At 64.4% G+C, this 23,731-nt stretch overlaps 2 protein-coding genes across 3 annotated transcripts; both read left to right on the plus strand.

The window, feature by feature from the left end:
* Nucleotides 1-4,757, plus strand: ADAT3 (adenosine deaminase tRNA specific 3). The gene is made up of 2 exons (XM_059159309.1): nt 1-83; nt 3,676-4,757. Exon 2 carries the CDS (start codon nt 3,693-3,695, stop codon nt 4,755-4,757), a length of 1,065 nt encoding a protein of 354 aa, XP_059015292.1. The 5' UTR covers nt 1-83; nt 3,676-3,692.
* On the plus strand, nt 2-23,205 carry SCAMP4 (secretory carrier membrane protein 4). 2 transcript variants are annotated; one of them, XM_059159310.1, is made up of 7 exons: nt 2-83; nt 6,352-6,399; nt 9,056-9,184; nt 9,537-9,693; nt 10,864-10,965; nt 18,360-18,477; nt 20,395-23,205. In XM_059159310.1, the coding sequence occupies exons 2-7, from the start codon at nt 6,393-6,395 to the stop codon at nt 20,572-20,574; spliced, it is 693 nt and encodes a 230-aa protein (XP_059015293.1). In that variant the 5' UTR covers nt 2-83; nt 6,352-6,392; the 3' UTR covers nt 20,575-23,205. The 2 variants fall into 2 exon arrangements, with proteins under 2 accessions (XP_059015293.1, XP_059015294.1); XM_059159311.1 differs by lacking the exon at nt 2-83 and adding an exon at nt 4,896-5,023.
* The last annotated feature ends 526 nt before the right edge of the window (nt 23,206-23,731 follow it).

Raw genomic sequence — 23,731 nt, forward strand, 5'->3', positions numbered from 1 at the left:
GTGCCCCGCGGCGCGGGCGGAGGCGGGGCAGGCGGTCGGTTGCTAAGCCTTGGGAGGCGCTGCGCTCGCGTGCGGTTCTTCAGGTAAGCGCGGGGTCCCGGGGTCTCGGCTCTTACGGCCCCGGCTCCCACGGACGGCGAGCCGGGGTGGTGACGGGCGCGGGGGAAAGCGTATCTCGGCTGGCGGGGAACGCCGGCCGTGCCCGGCGCCAGGAGGCTGCCGGGGGCATCGGCGCGTTGCGCGTGCGCGTGGGGCGGTCGGGCCGCCGGCCGCCGCTGCCCCGCCGTCGGCCTTGTGCGCGTGCGCGCGCCCCTGCGGCCGCGGGCTGGAGGCCCCGTACGCCCGGCGGCTCCGCTCGCCCCCCAACCCCCGCGCGCGTGCCCGGGGTCGTCGCGGCCAGCCCCCGCCTCCGGCGCCTCCGGGTCCCGCGCGTGCTGGCGCCCCGCCCCTGCAGGCCTCTTCACGTCGTAAACGGGCGCTGCCCTGGCGCTTACCGACAGCGTGCGTGGCCCGGGGCTCGGCCTGGCCTGGCCCGGGCTGCACCCCGCGCGCCCGACCCCCTCGGACGCCCCGCCGTCGGAGAACTCCGTATCAGCAGCGGGGAGCTCGTTCGGGTGCAGGTGGCAGCTCCCCGCCTCCGCGCTGGGCCAGGAGCCGCCCGGGTTCCGCCCTCGGAACCAGCACCGAACCAGCACCTCGCGCGCTGCGGGCGGGCCTGGGACTCCAGCCCTGGCTGTCCTGTTCAGGGCTGCCTGCGTTCCGGGGCCAGCTGCGGGTCACCGCCTCCGAGGAGCCCTCCTTGACTCACCCACCGTCTCCACCCACCCACCCCCGACCCCGGGCATCACTGGACCCGGGCCGTTGTGGGGTCTCGTGTGGGTTTCGTCCCTTTCTGCCTCCGACAGCCCCTCGTGATGGTGTTGGATTCCCGTTTTTCAGAGGGGGACGTTGAGGCTGGGGCTTAGGCCTGGGGTCCCGGGTTTCACACCCGGCTTCTGGCCTGCCTTCCTAATCCAGTGGGGAGACGGGGCGTCGAGCCTGAGTTTACTGGGTGTTGCCTGCAGGGAGACTCCGCTGCCTGAATCAGTGCCATTTCCTGATTCCCTTGAGCACCAGAGTCTTCGGGACTTCCAGGGCACCCCTTCTGTGGTGGGGCGACACTGGGGGGGGCGGGTAATCCTAAGCTGCCGGACACTTGTGTTAGGGTCTTATGTCCCTGGCCCACCTGTGGGGGCTCCCATGTGCAGTTGAGGCTCCCTCCTCCTGGTCTAGGACTTAGTGCCTGAGGCAGAGGCACTGGGACCCTGCATCGTCGGTTCTGAGCCGGCTGTGGCTGCCCCCGGACGGGCCAGGGTTGGCACTGAGCTGCGTGAGCATAGCAGATGGTGTGCGGGGGGTGTGGAGGTGGCTGGGTGCCTGGAGCCGGGCCTTGATCTCAAGCTTCGGGGATGAGAGAGGAGCCGGGTGCCCCAGAGGCCTCCAGCCCGCTGCACGTCCCTGCTGGCTGAAACAGCCCTGGTGCGCGGACCCTGTTTGCCACTGGACTGGCGCTGCCCTCTGGACGTTGGGCTTGGGAGCTCAGGCAGGGACCTCGTCTCCAGAAGCTGTTCACTCCTTATCTGTGGAATGGCCCGGAGGCAGCCCGAGAGCTGGTCGGATCCCGACTCCGCCTTCCCTGCCTGGTGGCTCCAGGAAGTCCTTCCAGCTCACAGAGCCTCGGCTTGTCCTGCAGAAAGGGGCCAGCCCCCGAGCTCCCTTCTGGGTCACTGGGAGGACACGTGGCGGCTGCAGTACCAGCAGCTGTCATCCGAGGCCTAGGGCCTTGTTTGGAGTCTGCTGACTTGGCAACTGCCCGGTGCCCTCACCCCTCCCTTTTTGTTAGTGGCTTCACCGAGGGGCAGTTCACCCATTTAAAATGGACCGATCTGGGCACCTGGGTGGCTCAGTGGGTTAAGCCGCTGCCTTCGGCTTGGGTTGTGATCTCAGGGTCCTGGGATCGAGTCCCGCGTCGGGCTCTCTGCTCAGCAGGGAGCCTGCTTCCTCCTCTCTCTCTCTGCCTGCCTCTCTGCCTACTTGTGATCTTTCTCTGTCAAATAAATAAATAAAATCTTTAAAAAAAAAATAAAATGGACCGATCTGTGGTTTTTAGGACTTTTATGGAACCATCATCACAGTCTTGTTCCTGAACACTCCACCCACCCCCAGAAAAGCTCCATCCCCATTCGTAGTCACTTCTTACCCTCCACGAGCCCCCTTCCTGTCCGTGGAGGAGCCCGGTCTGGGTGTGTCACACGCGTGGACTCAGCCCGTGTGGCCTTCTGTGTCTGGTTTCCTCCCTGAGTGTTGTGGGCTCGGGGTCTGTCCCTAGGGTGCATGGGGACACCTCACACCTACCTGCTGGCGGTCAGGAGCTGCTCCCGTGTATGGGGGCCCCACTGTGTGTAGGGGACCCACTGTGTGTCTCCACTTATCCATCGAAGGACGCTTGGGCCGTGTCCGCGTTCCGGGTGCCCTGAAGGCTCTGCTAAGAGCCCTCGTGTGCTCTTCGTCGTGAACGTGTGTTCTCGGAGCTCCAGGTGCGTGGCTGGGTGTGGAGTGGAGCAGCCGCAGGTCCGACAGAGACGCTGGGGCTTTGCCACCCTGCCTAGGGGCTGGCACCCCGGCCGGCAGCGTCCCGGGGTAGGCTTCCTTACTTGTTGGCTGTTCTGTTTTCATCAGAGTTGTACTCTCAGTGGGGCAGGTGGGGCGCGTGTTTTGCTGTGGAGACCTGGAGCTTTCGGGGTCCGTGCGGGCTGTGGGGTCCTGGGCGTGGCGTGTGCTGGGGGCGATTTAGAGTCGGCTCAGTGGGCCCTGCTGTGGGCCCTGCCTGGCACGGTGCCGTGCGTGTGCTGGGAGGCCTTCTGCGCCTTCCAGTCCCTCGTGGCTGCCGGCAGCACCCGGGCTCTGCGTGCTGACCCGACATGTATCATGAGCTCAGGACATAGCCTGGAGGGTGAGGCTGTCCTGTGCCTCCCAGCGGGGCTGGCTGATGAACACCCTCGGTTAGGGGTGGCCGAGGAGTGGGCTGGGAGGCGTGTTGTGAGACATGGAAGCCCCCGGTTGTCAGAGGGGATTCCAGCCCTTCCCTATCCACAGAGAAGGGGGCCAGTCTGCCCCGGATGCCAGCCGGCTGTGTGGTGTGGGCACATGGGGGCAGCAAGGATCCCCCACAGTCGCGTCGAGATGACCAGGCATTGGGGTCTGACCTTATCCGTGGCGGTCCCGACCACCAGGGGCACGATGCAAGGTCCGGACGTGATGTTACACGTTCTAGAAGCCGCCGTTCCCAAAGCGCAGAGAGGCAGGGGGAATGAGTGCTGGGACCTGGCAACCGGCCGGTGTGAAGACGAGTCCTGAGACCGTCCGTGGTCTTTTTCTCACTGGGTGAGACCTGGCGTGCATGTCCACAGTAGCCCGTGCCCCAGGGAGACAGAAGGTCAGTGCTGGGCTGAGTTCTGCAGACCAGGACTTGGCGGGATGTGAGCCCGAGCGCGGCCACCGGTGCACTCCGTGTGCGCGGACTCGGACGAGCCTTCGGATTCCGCACGCTCCCGGGACCTGGGTCGGATTGCTGCGCTCTGCCGGGGCCTCTGCAGCCGACGGATGAATGTCTGCTCCGGTCTCTGTCTCCCACAGTCGGAGCCGTGCCGAGGATGGAGGCAGCCCCGGGCCTTGGGGAGCAGCGTGTGGACGGCAACACTGGGAGCCCGGAGCCCGAGCCCGAGCCATGGCAAGCCGTCCCGGTCCTGTCCGAGCAGCAGTCCAGGGACGTGGAGCTGGTACTGGCCTACGCTGCGCCCATCCTGGACAAGCGGCAAACGTCGCGGCTTCTCAAGGAGGTGTCAGCCGTGCACCCACTGCCCGCGCAGCCTCACCTGAAGAGGGTGCGGCCCAGCCGCCGCGCCGGCCCGCATGCGCTCGAGATGCTGCTGTGCCTGGCGGGGCCAGCCGCCGGGGCCAGGTCGCTCGCCGAGCTCCTCCCGCAGCCGGCCGTGGACCCTCGTGGCCTGGGACAGCCCTTCCTGGTGCCTGTGCCAGCCCGGCCACCCCTGACCAGAGGCCAGTTCGAGGAGGCGCGTGCCTACTGGCCCACGTCCTTCCACGAGGATAGGCAGGTGACACGCGCCTTGGCCGGGCGGCTGTTCTCGGCGCAGGAGCGCACGGCGATGCAGGCCCACATGGAGCGGGCCGTGTGGGCAGCGCACCAGGCAGCCGCCAGGGGCCTCAGGGCGGTGGGAGCCGTGGTGGTGGACCCGTCCTCTGGCCGCGTGCTGGCCACGGGCCATGACTGCAGCAGCAGAGCCCGCCCCCTGCTGCACGCCACCATGGTGTGTATTGACCTGGTGGCTCAGGGCCAGGGCCGTGGCGCCTATGACCTCGGCCCCTTCCCCGCCTGCTCCTTCGCCCCGGCCGGTGCCCCCCAGGCTGTCCGTGTGGGCTCTGTGCGCAAGCTGGACGAGGACAGGGACGCGTGCACGGACAGCCTCCCCTATGTGTGCACGGGCTATGACCTGTACGTCACCCGCGAGCCCTGTGCCATGTGCGCCATGGCCCTGGTGCACTCGCGTGTGCAGCGCGTCTTCTACGGCGCCCCCTCGCCCGACGGCGCCCTGGGCACCCGTTTCCGCATCCACGCCCGGCCCGACCTCAACCACCGCTTCCAGGTGTTCCGTGGGGTCCTGGAGGCCCAGTGCCGCCGGCTGGACCCTGACTCCTAGGCACCGGCAGCTCGTCTCCCTCAGACTGCAGCACCAGGCCTCCGCCTCTCACTGTCCTGCTGGCGTGTGGGGACACGTTCCTGCCCCAACGGAGCTTTTCCCCGGGCTTGAGCTTCGTGCGGTCCAGCCTGGGCAGGGGGCTGGGCCCTCGGACTTCCTTCTCCAGCCACCTCTTGCCCCAAGCCCGAGGGTCCGCTGGGACAGGATCCCCTTTGTTCTGGGTCTGGAAACGGCTCTGCTTGTGAAAATAAATAGCCCCAAACCAGGTTGGTGTCTGTTGACAGAGGCGGGGACCGTGGTAGGCAAGGGTCCTTGGATCAGGTGACCACTTTTGTCAAGGTTTGGGGTTTATATGCGGGAAGGGGAGCTCCTGAGCCATGTGGGGGACACGTGCTGGCCTAGGGGGCACCTCCTGGCCTGTGTCCTGGTTCTGGAAGGGTGGAGCTGGCCCTGGGGTGTTGACACAGGGCGGGGGTGGCCTGCACTCCGTTCCCTGAATGGCTGCTTCTGGTCGCGGTCCCGTTTCCCGTGCTTCAGATGGGGCCAGCTGGGGGTCTTCCCCAGAGCAGTTAGTAGAACCAGCGTGTGCAGATTTGGGGTCCCTGTGGGGCCTAGTTCATCCCTGCTCTGAGCTTCCCCTGGAGCCCGGGGGTCTGCCCCAGCCCCTCCCCGCCCAGCCCACAGGCACAGGGCAGGGGAGGGGGTCTGCCTGCAGGCCAGTGCCACGGATGGGCAGTGCCGTGGGTCTGTGAGCCCACCCGGTATGTGGGCACGGAGGGCTGGGCTGGGCCGGACCAGAGGGTATCCCGGGGGTGTGGGGAGTGGACTGTGGGAGCTCAGTGTCAGTGGAACCTTGTCACCTCGAACGTGCGTCTGGGAGCTGTTGGTTCTCAGTGTTGGGGACGGTGAGGCCTGGGTGGGTGCTGGGCACGGCCCCGTGAGCCTAGCTTCTGTCCTGGTGATGGCCGTGCCCACCCGTAGGGCCCTCAGGGGACCGGCAGAGTCCCCACAGGTGTACGTGTTGGTGGCAGCCTGCTCCGCGAGGCTCCTCCGTGATGCTGGCTCCCCTGGTTCCGTGTAGAAAGGGCTGCCAGTGGCCAGTTGCGTCCCCAGTTGCCTCAGGTCGCTGTGAGGCCCTTAGCTTCGTCAGGCTTGCAGGGGCAAGGGTGCAGACCACAGAGGCCATGCGACTCGTGTGATGTCACTCAGCACTGAGTGTGGACCCAGTTCTCAGCGGCGCTGAGGAGGTGCTCGGAGCTGTTCATGGATAAAGAGGGAGCTTGGGGGTTGGGGGGGACAGGGAGGTGGCGTGGGTCCACGGGGTCCCAGGAACATGTTGGTTCTGGCCGGCTGTGTGTTGGGGCAGCAGGCCGACCCCCATTCTGCCAGCACGGACGCTGCCCGGGAGGCTCTGCAGGCGGCTCGTGGGGCGGGCCTGACCGGTTTGGGGTGCCCTTTGGGACCAGAGCACGGAAGCCCCCGGGGCAGCCTGGAGCTGAGGCCTCTAGCCGGGGTTGCTGCTGAGCGTGCAGCTGGGGTCGGGGTCCCCCAGCAGCCTTGAGGGACCTCCTGACTGTGGCTGTCTCCCTTCCAGGTGGCCCTAGGCTTCTGTCCCGCCCAGTTGTCACAGCGGAAATGTCTGGTGAGTCTCACCCAGAGGTCCTGCGGTGGGGGGGTCCTGTGGGAGGGGTCCCCTAGTGCCCAGACCCACCCTGACAACCCCCCCGGGGGCACACGCCGCTGTCTTCCTCCCATGGAGGATGTTGGGGTCCGTTCCTCGCTCTGAGCGGACAGGAGGGCGATGCCGGTTTCTGTGGGGGTTGTCCGCTTGCCCCAGGCTCTCTGCCCCGGGGCCCATTTGGTCGTGGACATCACCGGGAGGTGTGAGGTTTGGGCGTCTGGGTTCATGCCTGTGTGTGTCACTCACTCTGTCACAGGCGTGCCCACCTCGTCCCTCTCAGAAGGGGGGGTGGGATGTGCAGGTACAGTGAGGGGGCCCCAAGGCCACGGCGGGGCCGGAGTGCGCACCGTCCGCCCACGTTCACCCCCGCCCTGTGTGTGTAGTTAGCTTCAGCTTCGCCCCCGTCCTCGGGTGGAGGGCGGGGTGGGGCGCTGGGTGCTTGAGGTCATCCGGCTGCTGGTGGCACTGGGATTTGAACCCAGGCTCCTGAGGGCCGAGTCTACACAGAACGTGTCCCAGGGCTTCTTATTTGCCAAGAAAATAGGGTTTCAAAGGGATGTGATTTGGTGGGGGTTTTCACCTCTGGGCCGCAGCCTGACCACGGGAAGCGTCACTCTGTCCTTGCTGTGGGCGGCAGGAGGGGTGGGGGTCGGACATCCAGGAAGGAGAGAGGTGCTGGTGGCCGAGGGAGCAGCGGGGCGGGGGGCCGGGTGGGGTCCTTGTTGGGGCCTTGGGCAGGAACCGTGAAGGGTGGCAACCAGGGACTGTGGCATGGAAGCTGGGCCTGTGCTGGGGCCCTTCTCCCACACCTGATCACAGAGGCTGAGTTCAGAGCAGGATCAGCTCCTCTCTCTGCTCAGGCTTGGAACCCGTGGCTTCCTGCCTCCTGTGGTCATGCCTCAGGGCTCTGCGGCCAGTAAGGTGCAGTTTGCCTCCACCTCAGCCTCTCCACCCTTCCCTGGTCCCCGGGCTCCCGCTGCCTCTCCATCCGCACCCATGGACGCCCTCCCGCGGAGCCCAGGGCCTCTCCTTTTCACTTCCTGGAGTCTCCATTTAAGTACCAACTTTTTTTTTTTCTTTTTAAGATGTTATTTGTTGGAGCACACAAGCAGGGGAGAGGGGCAGAGAGAAGCAGGCTCCTCTGAGTGAGGCTCGATCCCAGGATGCGGGATCATGACCTGAGCCTCGGGCAGACACTTAGCAGGCGGGGCTCACCTGACGGCTCTTTACGAGTGAGCTCCACGCCCGGCGTAGAGCACAGTGCAGGGCTCGAACTCACCACCGCGAGATCGAGAGCTGAGACCAAGAGTCAGATGCTCGGCGGGCTGAGCCAGCCAGGCGCCCCGGCCCTCCCGGTGGAGCATAGCTAACCACCACCCCCCGCAGCATTTCCTGGCTCGCCCCTCTTGCTCAGTCACTGTGATTACTGTCAGCGTCCCCCCGCCAGGAAGGCAGCCCCCCTTTGGCTTTGGTTCACGGCTTGGCCCTCCGAGGTGCTCAGGAGGCGTCTGGCCACAGAGGTGACGTCTTCCAAAGGCTGAGGGTGGCGTGGACCATGCCGTGCTCAGGCTAAACCCTGTCCCCGGAAGACACGTTCCGTCTTCCCACACCTGTGAAGCAGGGTCGTGTTTGGAAGCAGAGCCGCTGTGGGTGTAGTTAGTGGAGAGGGTGTCACACTACATAGGGTAGCTGTGATGCGGTGGCGGGTGTTCCCATAAGGACATGGGAGATGGCCATTTGTCACTGACGCAGGCCATGTGGCCGCACGCCAAGGGCTGCCTGCAGCCCCAGGAGCTGGGAGAGGCAGGAGGGACCCTCCTGTGGAGCCCCCGGGGCGGCGCGGCCCCACGACAGCCTGAGCTCAGACTTCTGGGCTCCAGGACTCAGAGAGGCTAAAGTGCTGTGGTTGGAACCCGGGGCTGGTGGGCATGTGTCTGAGCTGCCCCAGGAAGCGCGTGCCTTTGGAGTGCCAGAACGTTCTATGGCGTGGGGTGCTGGCAGCCTTAGGCTCTGCGCGTCTCTCCAGCTGCTCTTCTGGATCGCCACAGCCGAGGGGGTTGAACCACGTTCACCGGGGCGCCTGGCAGCTCCATCGGTGAGACGGCTGCCTTCAGCTCAGGTCATGATCCCGGGGTCCTGGGATGGAGCCCCGCATCGGGCTCCCTGCTCACTGGGGAGCCTGCTTCTCCCTCTCCCTCCGCCTGTGCTTCTCTTTCTCTAATAAAATCTTAAAAAAAAAAAAACAACCCACATTTATCATCTCATGTTGTGAAGTCAGGAGTCCTAAAACCCCAGCGCGGGCAGGGCTGGTCCCCCCGGGCTCAGGGAGACCGGCTCCCGCCCTTTCCTGGCCCGCGGCCCCCTCCATCCTCCCCGCTGGCAGCGCGGGGTCTGCCCATCTCCGGGACCCCCGCCCTCTGCCTCCCTCTCGTGAGGACCTGGTGAGGACGCCGGGCGTCCCGGGAACCCAGGGTCACCCCCGGCTCGCGGCCCTGATGAGGTCCCCTCTGTCGCGGGAGGGGACACGTCTGCAGGTTGACAGGGATGGGGACGTGTTTGGGGCGGTCACTGAGGCCCCCCGCCTGGTATCGTTCCTTGGTGTTTTGTGTCCCTGCAGAAAAGGAGAACAACTTCCCGCCGCTGCCCAGGTTTATCCCCCTGAAGCCCTGTTTCTACCAGAACTTCTCGGACGAGATCCCCATCGAGCACCAGCTCCTGGTGAAGAGGATCTACCGGCTGTGGCTGTGTGAGCGGGCGGGGGCGGGGGCGGGGCTGTGGCTGCGCTAGCGGGGCGGGGCCGGGGCGGGGGCGGGGCCGGGGCGGGGCTGTGGCTGTGTGAGCGGGTGGGTTGGGGGCGGGCCCGGGGCGGGGCCGGGGCCGGCCGGGGACAGCCCCACCATGAACTTGGTCGCATCCTCAGGCGGCGGCGGGAGCGCGGATTTTGGGCTCAACCTCGCCTTTCTGACAGTGATGTGTTCTGAGCCCTCGTCTGGCTCTGCGACGCCCGTGCTGACCAGAGCCCGGCCCTGCTTTCCCCGGGGTGGGAGGCGCCCAGGCCCGCTGCCCTGGAGCCCACTCACCCTCCGCCCCCTCCCCAGTCTACTGTGCCACGCTGGCGGTGAACCTCGTGGCCTGCCTGGCCTGGTGGATCGGAGGCGGCTCCGGAGCCAACTTCGGCCTGGCCTTGCTGTGGCTGCTGCTCTTCTCTCCCTGCGGCTACGTGTGCTGGTTCCGGCCGGCCTACAAGGCCTTCCGGTGAGTGCGGGCCCGGCCGGCGCAGGGGACGGCCAGACGCGTGACCCTGTGTGCTCGGGGCCTGCGTCCTCAGACGTCCGTGTCTGGGACGGTCCGGTGGGGTCGGGGGACGGCTTCTGTCCGGGGTGGCCGTCTAGACGCCGGCAAGGGTGGTCTGGTTTGTCCTGTAGGGATTGAATCGAGAGGCTGTTCCCGTAGCCGCCCACCCGCTCGTGTCAGCATTTCTGGTGTCTTCAGAAGGTTGTGGCACCATCACTCTGTGTAGTTCCAGAACATTCCCTCAGCCCCCAGGCAGCCCTGTCCCATCAGCCATCACCCCACCCCCACCCCCACGAGCCCCGTCCCCATCCATGGAGGGGCCTCATCTGGGCGTGTCACACGCGTGGACTCACACCCCGTGGGGCCTTCTGTGTCTGGTTCCTTCCCTGAGCGTTGTGGGCTCGGGGTCTTCCCCGGGGCAGTGCGTGGTGGCGCCTCGCTCCTGCCGGGGGCCAAGGGACACTCCTGTGTGCGGGGGATGCACTGGGTGTTCGCAAGCAGCTCTAGGCTTCTGTGGACCTTCACCCCAGCAGGCCCCCTGTTCCTCAGGACCTGCCATGTTTGCCCCTTGATGGTTCCCGAATCCCGGGCTCAGGGACTCTGCCAGCTCCCTGAGGCCCTCCGGGGTGGGGGCTTAAGAACTAGAAACCCACCCGGCTGCCGAAGCTGGAAGGAACCGTTCTTCTGGGTTCCAGGCCAGCTCAGGCAGCCTCGCTCAGCAATGCTGGCGGCGTGCGGACGGCCTGGGAGCGCCCTGCCTCCTCCCGCGGCCCTCGGGGTCCTGCAGGCCCCGTGCTCCATCAGTGACCTGGAGGTCGCCTGTGCCACGGCCCCATTGGCAACCGTCCGTGTCTTCCGCAGAGCCTACGGGGCGCCCTAAGTCTGACACGCTTCCTCCCCGGGTCACTCTTCAGCAACCTTGTGGGCGTCGTCGCTCACCGTGAAACTCCTCCGTTCCTCCGCAGCCGGGACTCTGTCCAGGGACAGCAGTTTTTCCCGGAGAGGCCCGTGTGGCCCGTGGAGTCCCCGCCCGGTCGGAGTCCCCGTGTGTTGGCGCGCTGGGGCCGGCACCTCCTCGGTCCCGCCGTGCGCACGCGGCCTGCGTGACAGCTGTGCTCTCTCCCTCTGCAGCGCCGACAGCTCCTTCAACTTCATGGCCTTCTTCTTCATCTTCGGAGCCCAGTTTGTCCTGACCGTCATCCAAGCCGTCGGCTTTGCGGGATGGGGCGCATGGTGAGCCGGGTGCCAGGCTGCTGCGCGGGGGTGGCGTGGTCCCCGTGGGGAGGGGGGTGACAACGCGGTCCCCGTGGGGCGGGTGCGGCTCCAGCCTCCCAGGGTGTGAGGGCGTGTGAGTACTCTGATGGCCCTGGAGGGCTGGGGCTGGGGTCTGCTGCCTGTGCCCACCCGGGGCCTGCCCCTGAGGGTCCTGCCTGGGACGCACTCCCAGCTCCTCCAGGAGGCTGATAGGTGTGTCCCTGGGGGTGTGTCCGGGAGGAGTGGCTCCACGGACAGCAAGAGGCCCCCCAGGACAGCTGTCTGTGACCCTGCTGTCAGGAGAGAGCTAGGCTTTTTGTCTTTTAAGGTTTATACCCAGGTCTGCAGCTGCCGTCACAAGTTAGGACAAACTTAGCGACTTAAGCAGACTCATTTCACAATTCTGGGGTCAGGAGTCTGACGTGGGTCTCATGAGGCCAAAACCCTGGTGCTGGCAGGGCTGGTCCCCCGGGGCCCCAGGAAGACCCGGCTCCTGCCCTTTCCTGGCCTGCGGCCCCCTCCATCCTCCCCGCCAGCAGCGCCGGGTCTGCCCGTCTCTGGGACCCCCGCCCTCTGGCTCCCTCTCGTGAGGACCTGGTGAGGACGCCGGGCGCCCCAGGAACCCAGGGTCACCCCCAGCTCGGGGCCCTGATGAGGTCCCCTCTGCTCTGGGAAGGGACACGTCCCAGCTCCCAGGACGAGAATGTGGGTGCCTGTGGGGCTGCTAGCTGGTCGCAGGTCGTGTCTTTGGCGTGGAGTGTCCCGTGGGCTGCTCGAGGCTGCTGGTGTGTGTGCTCGGCTTTGTCGGGGGTCTGGAAGCCTATCTCTGCTCAGGTGTGCCCCGTTGGCCTCTCAGTTGGCATCCCTTGGGGTGTTCGTGGCCTCCTGGCCTGCCCCTCAGCGCCTTCCTGGTGTCTGTCCCCTCCTGTGTGTTCTGCTCCCCGTTACAAAGTCCGCGAGTCACCTTCTGCTCTCACCTGGGATTGTTTCCCGAAGAGCCTCCCCGGGGCTTCCTGGTGTTGCTTCTTTCCTGCCTGCTGAGCAGATGAGCTCCGCGTGGACCCTTGGTTTCGGGTTCCTCCCAGATCTGGGTCTGGAGGACCGGTGAAGGGCTGTCATTGGGGTCCCAGGTGCAGGGGTGTGCCAGGAGGACCTCAGGGCCCAGCAGATGGTTTTCCCATGGCCATGGTTTATACAGACAGAGGACAGAGGACAGGAACCAAAGTGAGCTCAGGGCACGGGCGTGGGGGGTGGGGACACCAGGCGGGAGCTTCCAGAGCCTTCTCCCGGGGTGTCCCACAGGACACGCTTAGTTCCCTCCAAACGAGAGCGCGCCGTGCGTGTGTGCTGTGGTCTCCAGGGGCTGGCAGAGACCCAGCGCCGGGTTCTCCGCGGGGTCGGTCTCGTGGGCCCGTCAGCCCGGCTCGGGGAGGGGAGCAGATGCTCAGCCCGAGCCTCGCATCTGCACAGACGGTTCAGACCTGAGCCCCCCAGCAGCGAGGCTGGCCAGAGCCCGCAGTCCGGTTCCACATGCCGCGGAGGGCCAGCCTCGCGAGCCGGCCGGTGGGGGGGCGGGCTCCAGCCCTCCGTGCGAGCTCTTTTCCGTCCAGTGTCATCCCACCCCGGTTTCCACGTTGTCCCCAGGGGCCGGCTTGTAGAGAGAGGACGGTAGTCTCTGTCCCTGCTGGAGTGCTGGCCAGGCAGGGCTGGGGACAGGTGACCAACCAGCTGGGAAGCCGGGACAGAGAGCCGCTCTGAAGCGGTTCCTGTCCTGAAGGACTGGAGAGGGAGGGAGGGGGCACAGCACCCAGCGTGTGGCTCCAGGCCTGCCTGCTCTCACGGACGGCTGTCGCTGCTCCCGTTCTGTTGCTGGGCGCTGGGCCCGCGCAGGTGGTGAAGGGCTGTCATTGGGGTCCTCCTGGCTCTGCCTTCTTAGAACGTTCGTTGGGGTGGCTGGGATCCCACCGAGCTCCTTGGCCTCCCCGGGGCTCGGTGCAGGGAATGGGGACCCTGGGGTGCTGGTCTGCCGACCCACATTCCCTTTGGGAGCCCAGCCCAGGGTGACTGCGCCCCTCTGGTCCCTGGTGGCCCACCGCCAGGGGACGGGTATCTGCGGCTGCAAGTGTGGCCGTCCCTGGTCTTGGCCTTCTGACGGAACACACAGCGGCCAGCTGTGCGGTTTTCCTCAGGGGGTGGTCTCGGGGCGCCCCTGCCTGCCCAGCATCCTAAGGGTCTGTCGCTCCCACACGGGGCATTTCTGCAAACGCCTCCCTGGGGGCCTGGAGAGGAAAAGGACTCTGAGACACACGAGTGTCCTTCGTTCGTACGTGTCTGTCCAAGACCCCGGTGCTGCTTCGTGTCTGGGAAGCCGGCCTCGACCCCTCCGCGCCCTCCTCTGGCTTTCGTTCTTGCTCCTTTACTCGGCGTTTTCGGGGCGCCTGGCTGGCTCGCTCGGGGGGGCTTGCGACACCTTGTGGGTTCCAGCCCCGTGTGGGTGTGGAGCCCACTTCTCAATTCAAGGAGTTTTATAAAAAGCTCTTTAAGTTATAGTTTATCTTTTTTTCTAAGCGCTCTCTTTGGCGAGGGGGTTTGCGATCACGCCTCTGACGCGCAGCCCAGGGAGGACCCCCTCGGGGGCGGCAGCTGCATGTGCTTGGCCGTCACCTGGCCGAGGTCAGGAAAGGCGGGACCGTCCCGCGGAGGGGCAGAGGAGGCTGAAAGAGGCTAGTCGTGTGCTCTGCATCCCGTGTCCTTTGGGTCTCTGGCACGTGCTCCAGGCCTGGGTGCCGCCATAGGGTTGGGATGGGTCCACCCTTGGGCTGGGCCCTGTCCCTGCCCCCAGCCCCCCAGACTGCTCCGGGAGCCCCCCGGGTAGGACTGCGGAGGGAGCGCAGAGACGGGGAGGCTCTGGGGCCGGCGCTGAGCCCTGGGGCAAACTGGGGGAGGGGACCGGCCTGTCCCCACAGCGGGGAGACGGTGGGAAGGAGCCCGAAGACTGGGAGCAGCCGGGCCCACCAGGCGCCCCCAGTAGGGTTTCCGTGTTGGGCCTCTTTGGGGTTTCCAGGGAAGCGGAGAGAAGGGTGGTGCGCCTGTGGCCGTCGCGCCCGTGGGCCTTGGACAGGCCTTTGCCGCTGCTGGAGGCCCGCACGGGTGCAGCGCTGCCGTCCGCTGGGCCATCGTCGGCAGCCCCACGTGGCCACGGGTGTCCTTCTGTTCCCACGTGGGGTTTAACTACGTTCGGGTCGGCTGCCTGTGCCTGTGGGGTGTGCGCGCTTCCGGGGCCGGCCCTCCCTGGGCTCTGCCCCGCGCCCGCCCTCCCTTTCCAGCTCGTTTGTGGGAACGGAGGCTTCCTTGCCCTGCGCTTCCGGAGTTTGGTTTGCTGTTTTGTTTTTTCATTTTTATAGTATTTATGTCAATTTTTTTAAATTTAAAAAAATTTTTAATTTCTTATTAACATATAACGTGTTATTTGCTTCAGGGGCACAGGTCTGTGAATGGTCAGGCTCACACACTTGGCAGCACTCACCATAGTACATACCCTCCCCAAGGTCCAAACCCCACCCCCCTCCCCCTCCCCACCTCAGCCCTGCAACCCTCTGTTTGTTTTGTGAGATCAAGGGTCTCTTATGAGGGGCACCCAGTGGCTCAGTGGGTTAAAGCCTCTGCCTTCGGCTCAGGTCATGATCTCAGGGTCCTGGGATCGAGCCCCGCATCGGGCTCTCTGCTCCGCGGGGAGCCTGCTTCCCCCTCTCTCTCTGCTTGCCTCTCTGCCTCCTCGTGATCTCTGTCTGTCCAATAAATAAATAGAATCTTTAAAAAGTCTGATGGTTGGTCTCTCTCCAGTCCCATCGTGTTTCATGGTTTCCTTCCTTGCTCCCAGGCCCCCACAGTCCCTCTCACCTTTCCCACATCAGGGGGATCCGATGATAATTGTTTTTCTCCGATTGACTGACTTCGCTCAGCATAATACCCTCTAGTTCCATCCACGTCATTGCAAGATTTCATTTCTTTTGAAGGCCGCGTGGGAGTCCGTTGTATATAAATACCACATCTTTTTTATCCGTTCATCTGCTGATGGACATCTAGGCTCTCTCCATAGTTTGCCTCTTGTGGACTTCGCTGCTGTGAACATTCGGGTGCACGTGCCCCTTCGGATCACTACGTTAGTATCTTTAGGGTAAATACCCAGTAGTGCGATTGCTGGGTCGTAGGGTAGCTCTGTTTTTCAAGTTTTTGAGGAACCTCCGTGCTGTTGTCCACAGTGGCCGCACCGGCGTGCGTTCCCACCCACGGTGCAGGAGACTCCCCTTTCTCCGCATCCTCGCCAGCATCTGTTGTTGCCTGACTGGTTAATTTTAGCCATTCTGACCGGTGTGAGGTGGCATCTCAATGTGGGTTTTTTTTGTTTTTTTTTTTAGGATTTTATTTATTTATTTGACATAGATCACAAGTAGGCAGAGAGGCAGGCAGAGAGAGAGGGGGAAGCAGGCTCCCCACTGAGCGGAGAGCCCGATGCGGGGCTCGATCCAGGACCCTGAGACCATGACCTGAGCCGAAGGCAGAGGCTTTAACCCACTGAGCCACCCAGGCGCCCCTTCGCTGTGGTTTTGATCTGTATGTCCCTGACGCCGAGTGATGTGGAGCACTTCATGTGTCTGTTGGCCATCTGGCTGTCTTTGCAGAAATGTCTGTTCATGTCTTCTGCCCCTTTCTTGATTGGATTTTTTGTTCTCTGGGTGTTGAATTTTCTAAGCTCTTTATAGATTTTGGACACTAGCCCTTTATCGGGTATGTCGTTTGCGAGTATCTTCTCCCGTTCCGTTGTCTTTTGGTTTTGTTGACTGTTTCCTCCACTGTGCAAAAGCTCTTGATCTCGATGAAGTCCCAAGAGTTCCTTTTTGCCCTGGCTTCCCTGGCCTTTGGTGCTGTTCCTAGGAAGAAGTTGGTGCGGCTGAGGTCGAAGAGGTCGCTGCCTGTGTTCTCAAGAATTGGGGTGAATTCCTGCCTCACGCCGAGGTCTTTCATCCATTCGGAGTCTGTTTCCGTGTGTGGAGTAAGGACATGGTCTGGTTTCATTTTTCTGCATGTGGCTGTCCAATCCACAGTTTGGTTTTTAGAGTAACGGCGGTAGTGAGCCCCCCGTCACAGGCCAGAAATTCACTCTCACGGTAGACAGCTTGGTGGCTTTCGTGCACCCTCAAGAGTGTGTACCCGTCATTTCTGTTTAGTTGAGGAAGGTTTCATCTCCCCGAGGCAGCCCCGTCCCCGTCAGCCATCACCCCCTCACCAGCCTCCTGCCCCCACGAGCCCCCTTCCCGTCCGTGGAGGAGCCTGGTCTGGCCGTGTCACACGCGTGCACTCACACCCCGTGTGGCCTCCTGTGTCTGGTTCCCTCCCTGAGCGTCGTGGGCTCGGGGTCGGTCCCTGGGGCAGCGTGTGGAGGCCTCGCTCCTGCTGGTGCCGGGGATACTGCTGTGCGTGGGGGGCATGCTGTGTGCTTCCGTCCGTGCCCACCAGCGTCGGGGGTTGCTCTATGCGAGCTGCCTGCCCTTGTTGACACAGTGGTGACACGTGTCTCCATGTCTCGCGTGTGTGCTGGTGGCGGGGCTGCACATCTGGGGAGTCTCCGCTCCGTCTCTCACGCCATGTTCTCCCCCCCCTGGATCCCCCCCCCCGCGGGAGCCCCCGGCGCCCCTCGTCCCCTCCCTGAGCCCTGCCCTCCGGCTCCTCCCCGCTGCCGCCGTGGACGCCCTGGCCTCTTCCTGACCTGGACGGCTCGTGGCAGGCTCTGTCGTTCATCGAGTTGTAGCTGATGGAGACCAGTGTGTCCCCTACTGTCCCTGGAGCCTGGGTGGTCACCCATACATGAGATGTTTCTCCGTCCTGGTCCTGCGGGGAGGCTGGGGCCGTGGAGCAGGTCCCCCGGCCCGCATTCCTGCCTGCGCGTGCCTTCACCTCCCCCAGAGACCGCAGACCTCAGGCTGGGACCCCGCCTGCCTGACCCCTCTTTCCGGGCCGCAGACCTGCTGGGAGGACACTGGTCCCGAGGGTGACTCTCCCCCACTGCCGCGCCAGCATTTCTTCCCCTCCCAGGAGCCTCCGACCACCCGTCGCCCGCCTGGGCCATCCAGCCGCCTGGCTCGGCCCCACACTGCGTCCCCTGCCCGGCCAAGGTGCCCTCCCCAGTGGCTTTCCCAGCCCCCTACTGAGTGGGAGCGGGTGGCAGGTCTGTCCCTAGTGCCCAGCACAGAGTGAGCCTGCGGCTCCGGCTCCTCGGCCGCCCCCGTGTCACATACTTGGGTTGGGAGGACTTGCGGCTTCCCTTTTGCTGAGAACGTGACGCGGTCCCCGGAGCACGCTTCCGAGAAAACCACGCGTGTTCCTGCGCCAGCGCCCATCCTGCTGCCCGAGACGCAAGGACACTCGACGACAGGCGCAGGCGGCCTCTGGAGACCCGGGGCTCGGCCTCCTGCGTGGGGCACGGCGAGGCTCGTATGGGGGCGGCGGGACGCAGCCTTCTGCTTCTCGGGGGCACTGCCGCAGGGCTGTAGGCGGCAGGGCACGTGTGACCGCGGGGGCACATGTGACCGCGGGGGCCTGGACCCGGCATGCCTGGCTGGCTGGCCCGTGGAACACGGGGCTGCCCGCGGAGCAGCTGGAGGGCCTGAACGGGGCATGTGGGGTAGCTGGCAGCCGCGGACGAGTCCTGACTTCCCGGCTCCTGCTTGGTCTTCTACGTCCCTGAAGCACGTCATTTCCTGCCTCTCGGCCCTAGAGGCAGGTGCGGATGTGTGTCCACACGTGCTTGGGACAGAACGTGCCTCACGCGGTCCTGCTGTACCGAGGGCTCTTTAACTCTTCTGCCCTCTCGCTTCCTGCACACCACCTCAGCATCCATCGTGAGGCTGTGGCACACCAGGCATCTGTGTTCTCTCCAGCCGGTGAACATTTAGGGCCCCCTGGCTTTTCATGGTGACTCGTGATTCTGTGGTGTAAATTCTTAGGAGCACGAGAGCTGGGTGCGGCCATGAGCGCGTAGAGCTTAGTGTGGTAACTGCTGCTGCCCCGCATAGGGCCACGCTCCCTCCAGGGCAGGGCTTCTCTCCACAGCCCCTTGCACACGCCACGCTTGCCTGTGTGGCAGGGGAATGCAGCGACTTCGTTCTAGCGTGTGTTCCTTGTTGCTGGGTTTGAGCGTCTTTTTGTGTGTTCATTGTTCCCTGCAAGTCCCCATACCAATCACCCATTTCCCTGTTAGTTGTTTATTTTTTTTTCTTGTTGATTTGTTGGTGATCTTTACATATGGAGGATACTGGGCTCCTTGTTTGGTGGATGTGCTGGCACCCATGCTCGCTCTCTTTGGCCCCTTGTAGTGGTTGGCTGGCGGCAGTCGGGTTCTTCCAGACCAGTGTCGGGGCTGCTGTGGTCATGCTGCTCCCAGCCATCATGTTCTCCATGTCCGCTGCCATGATGGCCATTGCAATCATCAAGGTAAGTCCTCTGGGTTCGGAGACTTCTAGCCTCTTCCCATGCATGCCATCACCCTAGCCCCCGAGCCCCGGGAGCTCGTCTCATCCCCGTTTAAGGAGCGAGAGACTGAGTGTCCGGGAACGAGCTGACCGTTACTCAAGCAGGCTTGGGGGAACAGCATAGTGGAGGCCGCTGATGGCCACATCTGCCTTCGGGGACACCATATGCCAGAGCCCCCAGCACATGCGTGGCCCGGGGTGTGCTCCACGCTGCCCAATTTGGCCGCCGCTGGATGCTGGCCACCAAGTACAGTTAAATTGAGATTAAGTAAAAGTAAAAATTGGCGGGCGCCTACCACACCCACCTCATCTCGGGTGCTTGCTGGCTGTGTGGGGCTGGTGGGCCGTCTCCACCGCCACAGAAAGTTCCCACGGGCAGGACGGCTCCGGGCGCTCGGAGACTGCGGCAGAATGGTCACCGTGCAGCCCCGTGGAAGCCGGCAGGCACTCGGCCGCGGGGGACACCAGGCCTGAGCCCCTGCACCTGGCTGTCTGGGAACGAACACAGAAGCATTGTTCCGCACCCCCTGCCCCGTGTGCACCCCAAATGCTTTCAGCTGTGTGGACAGTCGGGGGGGTGTGGAGGGACCTGTGGGACCCACGAGTGTGTGCGCAGACGCATGGCGAGTGAACCTGAACGTGGTTCCGGGATCGAGTCCGCACGGGGCGATGTTTGCAACCAGGGACTTTCGCGCAGCTGCAAACATCGGAAATTAGAAAGTAGATGCTAACTGAAGGCGCCTGTGGGGCCAGAAAAGAAAGATTCATGGACTCAAATAGAGTGTGTTCTTCCTAAGCAACGACACCACGCCTGTGTCCGTCCCCAGGCCCAGGTGCAGGGGTGTACCGGGAGGACCCCAGAGCGCAGCAGATGGTTTTCCTATGGCTGTGGTTTATACAGACAGAGGACAGGAAGCAAAATGAGCTCAGGCCAGGGGTGTGGGGGGCGGGGACACTCGGCAGGAGCTTCCAGAGCCTTCTCCCGGGGTGTCCCACAGGACACGCTTAGTTTCCCCCCAAACGAGACAGCACCGTGCGTGTGTGCTGTGGTCTCCGGGGGCTGGCAGAGACCCAGCGCCGGGTTCTCCACGGGGTCGGTCTCGCGGGCCCGTCTGCTTGGCTCAGGCCAGGAACCCCGACTTGGGGAGGGGAGCAGGTGCTCAGCTCGAGCCTCGCGTCCACACAGACGGTTCGGGGACCCGAGCCCCCCAGCAGGGTCGGGTGGCTGAGGCTGGCCGGAGCCCGCAGTCCGGTTCCAGATGCCGCGGAGGGCCGTCCTCGCAAGTGGCCGGTGGGGAGGGCGGGCTCCGGAGGGCGGGCTCCAGCTGTCTGTGCGAGCTCTCTGTCTGTCCCCCCCCCTCACTGAGAGCGCAGAGAGGGTATTTAAGAGTCACGGAGCAGCAGGAGGATCCCCGTGAGCGACGGGGTTCGCTCCACCGGTCAGCAGAGCACCCAGTTGAAATGCCAGTTTTCGCCTGCTGAGTTTTCCAGAATTTCTAGAGCTTCCAGCCCTGGCCCACGTTCCTTGCGCTGTCGTGGGGAGTCAGTCCTTCCTGGCGGTCTCTGGCTAGGAGACCATGGGCCACAGAGAGGGTGTGGGGTGCAGGGCGCCCGCGTCAGGCGGCCCAAGAGCCCGGCCCCAGAGCAGGGCAGGAGAGCAGTGCTGGCGGCCACACACGGCAGCAGCGGGGGGACCGTGGCGGTGAATCAGGCTGGCACCCTCCGAGGCCGCCATGTCGGCTCTGGCGTTTTCTGACGCGTCCGGGGAGCTGTTTCTGTGGCTTCTGTGACTCCTGCGAGAGGTCCTGCCGTGAACACAAGCGGGTCTTGTCACCTGCCACAGACTCAGTTTGGATTCTCTCTGCCTCTGTGCCTGTAGGTGCACAGGATCTACCGGGGGGCTGGCGGAAGCTTCCAGAAGGCGCAGACTGAGTGGAACACAGGCGCGTGGCGGAACCCACCGTCCCGGGAGGCTCAGTACAACAACTTCTCGGGGAACAGCCTGCCCGAGTATCCCACTGTGCCCAGCTACCCGGCGGCTGGCAGCCAGTGGCCTTAGAGGAGCTGGCCGCCTCCCTGCCTGGCCACCCCCACTGCCCTCTCCCCTCCCCGGCCAGGGCAGCGGCGCCCGCGCGCACCCAGAGACCCACACGCGCGCCTCTCACCTCCGGGAGCGGCCGTCCTTGCGAGCGGCGCCTGGAAGCTGCCCGGCCTCCGCTGCCCGGCAGGAGGACGCTGTCTCCCGCGGAGGTCTCCGTGGCGCCCACTGCAGGCCTCCCCGATGAGGAAGGGCAGCAGGCCCGCTGCCTGCCTTCTGGAGCTGACGGCGCAGAGCGGGGCTCCGCCGGGCGCCCCTCGGCCCTTCTCGTCCCCTCGATTCCTGTCCCTACAGGCGACGCTTGGCCGGCTCCTCCGTGTTCTTGTCCTCTGTGTCCCGGTCCGCCTGCAGCCAGAGAGCTCCTGTGCACAGTCCTGCGGAGTCCGCCAGCCGCCTGGGTGCCGTGGTCTGAGCCCCTGTCCGTCTGTCCATCTGCCCCTTGGGCTCTGTGCAGGGCCGTTGGCCGGCCTGCCCGCAGCGGCTCTCCTCCTGCGAACGTGGAGCAGACATCTGTCGAGATCCGGAACCTGGGGTGGAACCCCTCTGGGGGAGGATGGGGGCCACGGCCTGGGCCGGCTGCCTGGAGCCTGCGGCCACACAGCCCCTCCCGAGCTGCAGGAAGCGGGAGACGGAATTTCTCAGGAGCTTGGCCTTGAAGAAGGAAAGAAGTTGTGCGAAATCTGTGCCTTAGTGAGGAATCTCATCGAAACGTCACTTTTCCCCCTCTGACCCTGTAGCTCCTGAGACAAAGGACCGAGCACCCCGTGGGCATCTCGGCAGCGCTCTTGCGTGCGGACAGGCCAGACAGGCCCTGGCAGCCCCCCAGCCCTTTCTGGCCAGGCTCCCCAGGCACCCCGAGTGCTACCCCTCGGCCCCTGGCTGGCCGCCCTGGGGTAGGACAGGGGCCCTCTGCATCACACACTGCCGCGCCGGACGCCGGCCCCCCAGCAGCCCCGGCCAGCCAGGCTCGTTCTGTGCTCTCCACACCCACGCCTGCTTGCTTCAGCTCCTTGTGCCAAGCACCACGTGGTGTCCAAAGGCAGCCGTGGTCCCTGCAAATGCACCCAGGCCTGGGTCCCCTTAGGTCTCAAGCCATGGGTATCCCCCAAACGACCCCAAGCCAGCCTCTGCGACAGGCACACACTGCACTGACCGTGGGGCAGGGTAGCCTGCGGAGCAGGTGTGGCCCACGGTAGGAAGCCCGCATGCAGGCACCTTTGTTACTCCGTAATGGGTATGTTACGGGAGAGGATCTTGGAAGTCAGTCCCGTAGTCCGTCCTGCATCACGGAGCCTCTGCGGGGCTGTTAGGGGTGCACAGCCCGCTGCCCTAGCCACCCCATGCCGCCCCTGCCTGTGGACCCTGCCCCGCACAGCCGCACCCCAGCGGTCCGCGAGCCACCATGGTGCGTGTCCTCTGTGCTTCTCGTTTCAGTCCACTCGCTGTTTTATGCCCCGCTCTTTAACTTGAAAAGGGAATTGTGCAGAAAATGAGAAACCAGCATCGCTCACTTTGAAGAGAAGGTAATGGTAGATGTGGCACGAAGAGGAACGGGAGAGCCTCCCGGGGCTCCTGGCGTGGACACCCCGCATGGACACGGCGGGAGGGCGGGAGTCCTTCTCCACGGGACACTTCGCCAGCACAGGAGGAGACCAGATCCACAGAGAACCCCACCGAGCCCCAAGCAGATGGCCTGGGCTGCCTTGTTCCCGCCCCCCACAGATTTGTGTGTTGATGTCCTAGTGCCCAGCAGCTCAAAATGGGAAATTGTCTGGAAATGGGGTGGTTGCAGGGGTACTTAGTTAAGGTGAGGTCACCCTGAAGTCAGGTGGGCCCTAAAACAATGTAGGAGAAACCCCGTGGAGACGGGGCTGATGCTTCTACAGCATGCCAAGGTGACCAGTGACCCCCTTACCCCCTGCCCCGCCCCGTGAAGCTTGGGTGCCTGGGACCGGTTCTCCCCCAGCAGGAACCACCCCTGCGACTCTCCTGGGGCCACGCCCTCCCGAGGCTCCCAGCAGATGCTAGGGCAACGAAACAGGGTGCCGGGGTATGCTGTGCCGTGGGGACGCACCTGTCCATGTGTGGGACCCCTGAGTGCATGGATGGACGGAGAGCAGGTTGCCCTGGGCTGGGTGGGGAGACCAGACTGACAACAGCAAGAAGGGGGGAATGTGTGCGCCCTCGGCTCCCGGGGGCCTGGAAGGACGCAGCTTGGGGCTGGAGTTGAGAGACTGGGACCCGTTGTGCGGGTGACCGCGTCACAGAACCACAGGTAGGGCTTAAACCGCGGGTGCCTCCCCCCACCTTCCGGAGGGCAGAGCCCGGGGTCTGCAGTGGGGTGATGCTGGTGTCCCAAGGACCACGGCCCCCGGGGCTCTGTGCTCCCTTGTCTGGGGGGCCTGGCTTGCAAGAGGACCGTGTCCATGGGGCGGTGTCCCCGCGGCAAGCTCCAAGGAAGGGCCCTCCCTGCCTGTCCTAGCCGAATCCTAACACTAGGTTAGTGTTCAAGACAATTTAAAAACGTTTCTTAATGTCATCTAAAAATGTTCATTATACTTCAACATTAAAAAATAACGTTTTTTAGAGAAAGGGATGAGTGGCATTCTTTTCATTTTTACGGAAAGGGCGGCTGGATTCTCTGTTGGGAGCTCTTTGGGCCCACCGTGAAGAGTGGGGACAGAAGGTGTCAGGGAGACCAGAGCGAGGGGGTCTGTGGGGAGGCATCAGTGGGCAGGTCATGGCCGCGGGCAGGCGGGGCTCAGTCCCCTGCGACCCTCCGGAAGGCACAGACCGTCCGTGTCCGGGGGTCGGAGGGCCTGGGCCCTGCCCTCTGGTGGAGCGAGATGTGCGCTGCGCTGTGCGCGCGCCTCTGCGTTTTCTGACAAGGTGAGCTGGGTTCTTTTATGTTGAAGTCCCAGCCCCCCGGGACCCCAGGAGGTGACCTTCTTTAGAAGTGGTCACCGAAGGAGTACTTTTCCAAGGTAAGGTGAGGCCATAAGGCGTAGCGTGGTCCCAATCCAGTATGATAATAGGAAGGGGACGTGTGGGCCCAGACAGGCAGGGGGAAGCCCTGAGAAGCTGGGGGACCTGGGACAGGTTTTCCCCCAGCAGGAGC

The sequence above is a fragment of the Mustela lutreola genome, chromosome 2 (assembly GCF_030435805.1).
Source record: "Mustela lutreola isolate mMusLut2 chromosome 2, mMusLut2.pri, whole genome shotgun sequence".
NCBI lineage: Eukaryota > Metazoa > Chordata > Mammalia > Carnivora > Mustelidae > Mustela > Mustela lutreola.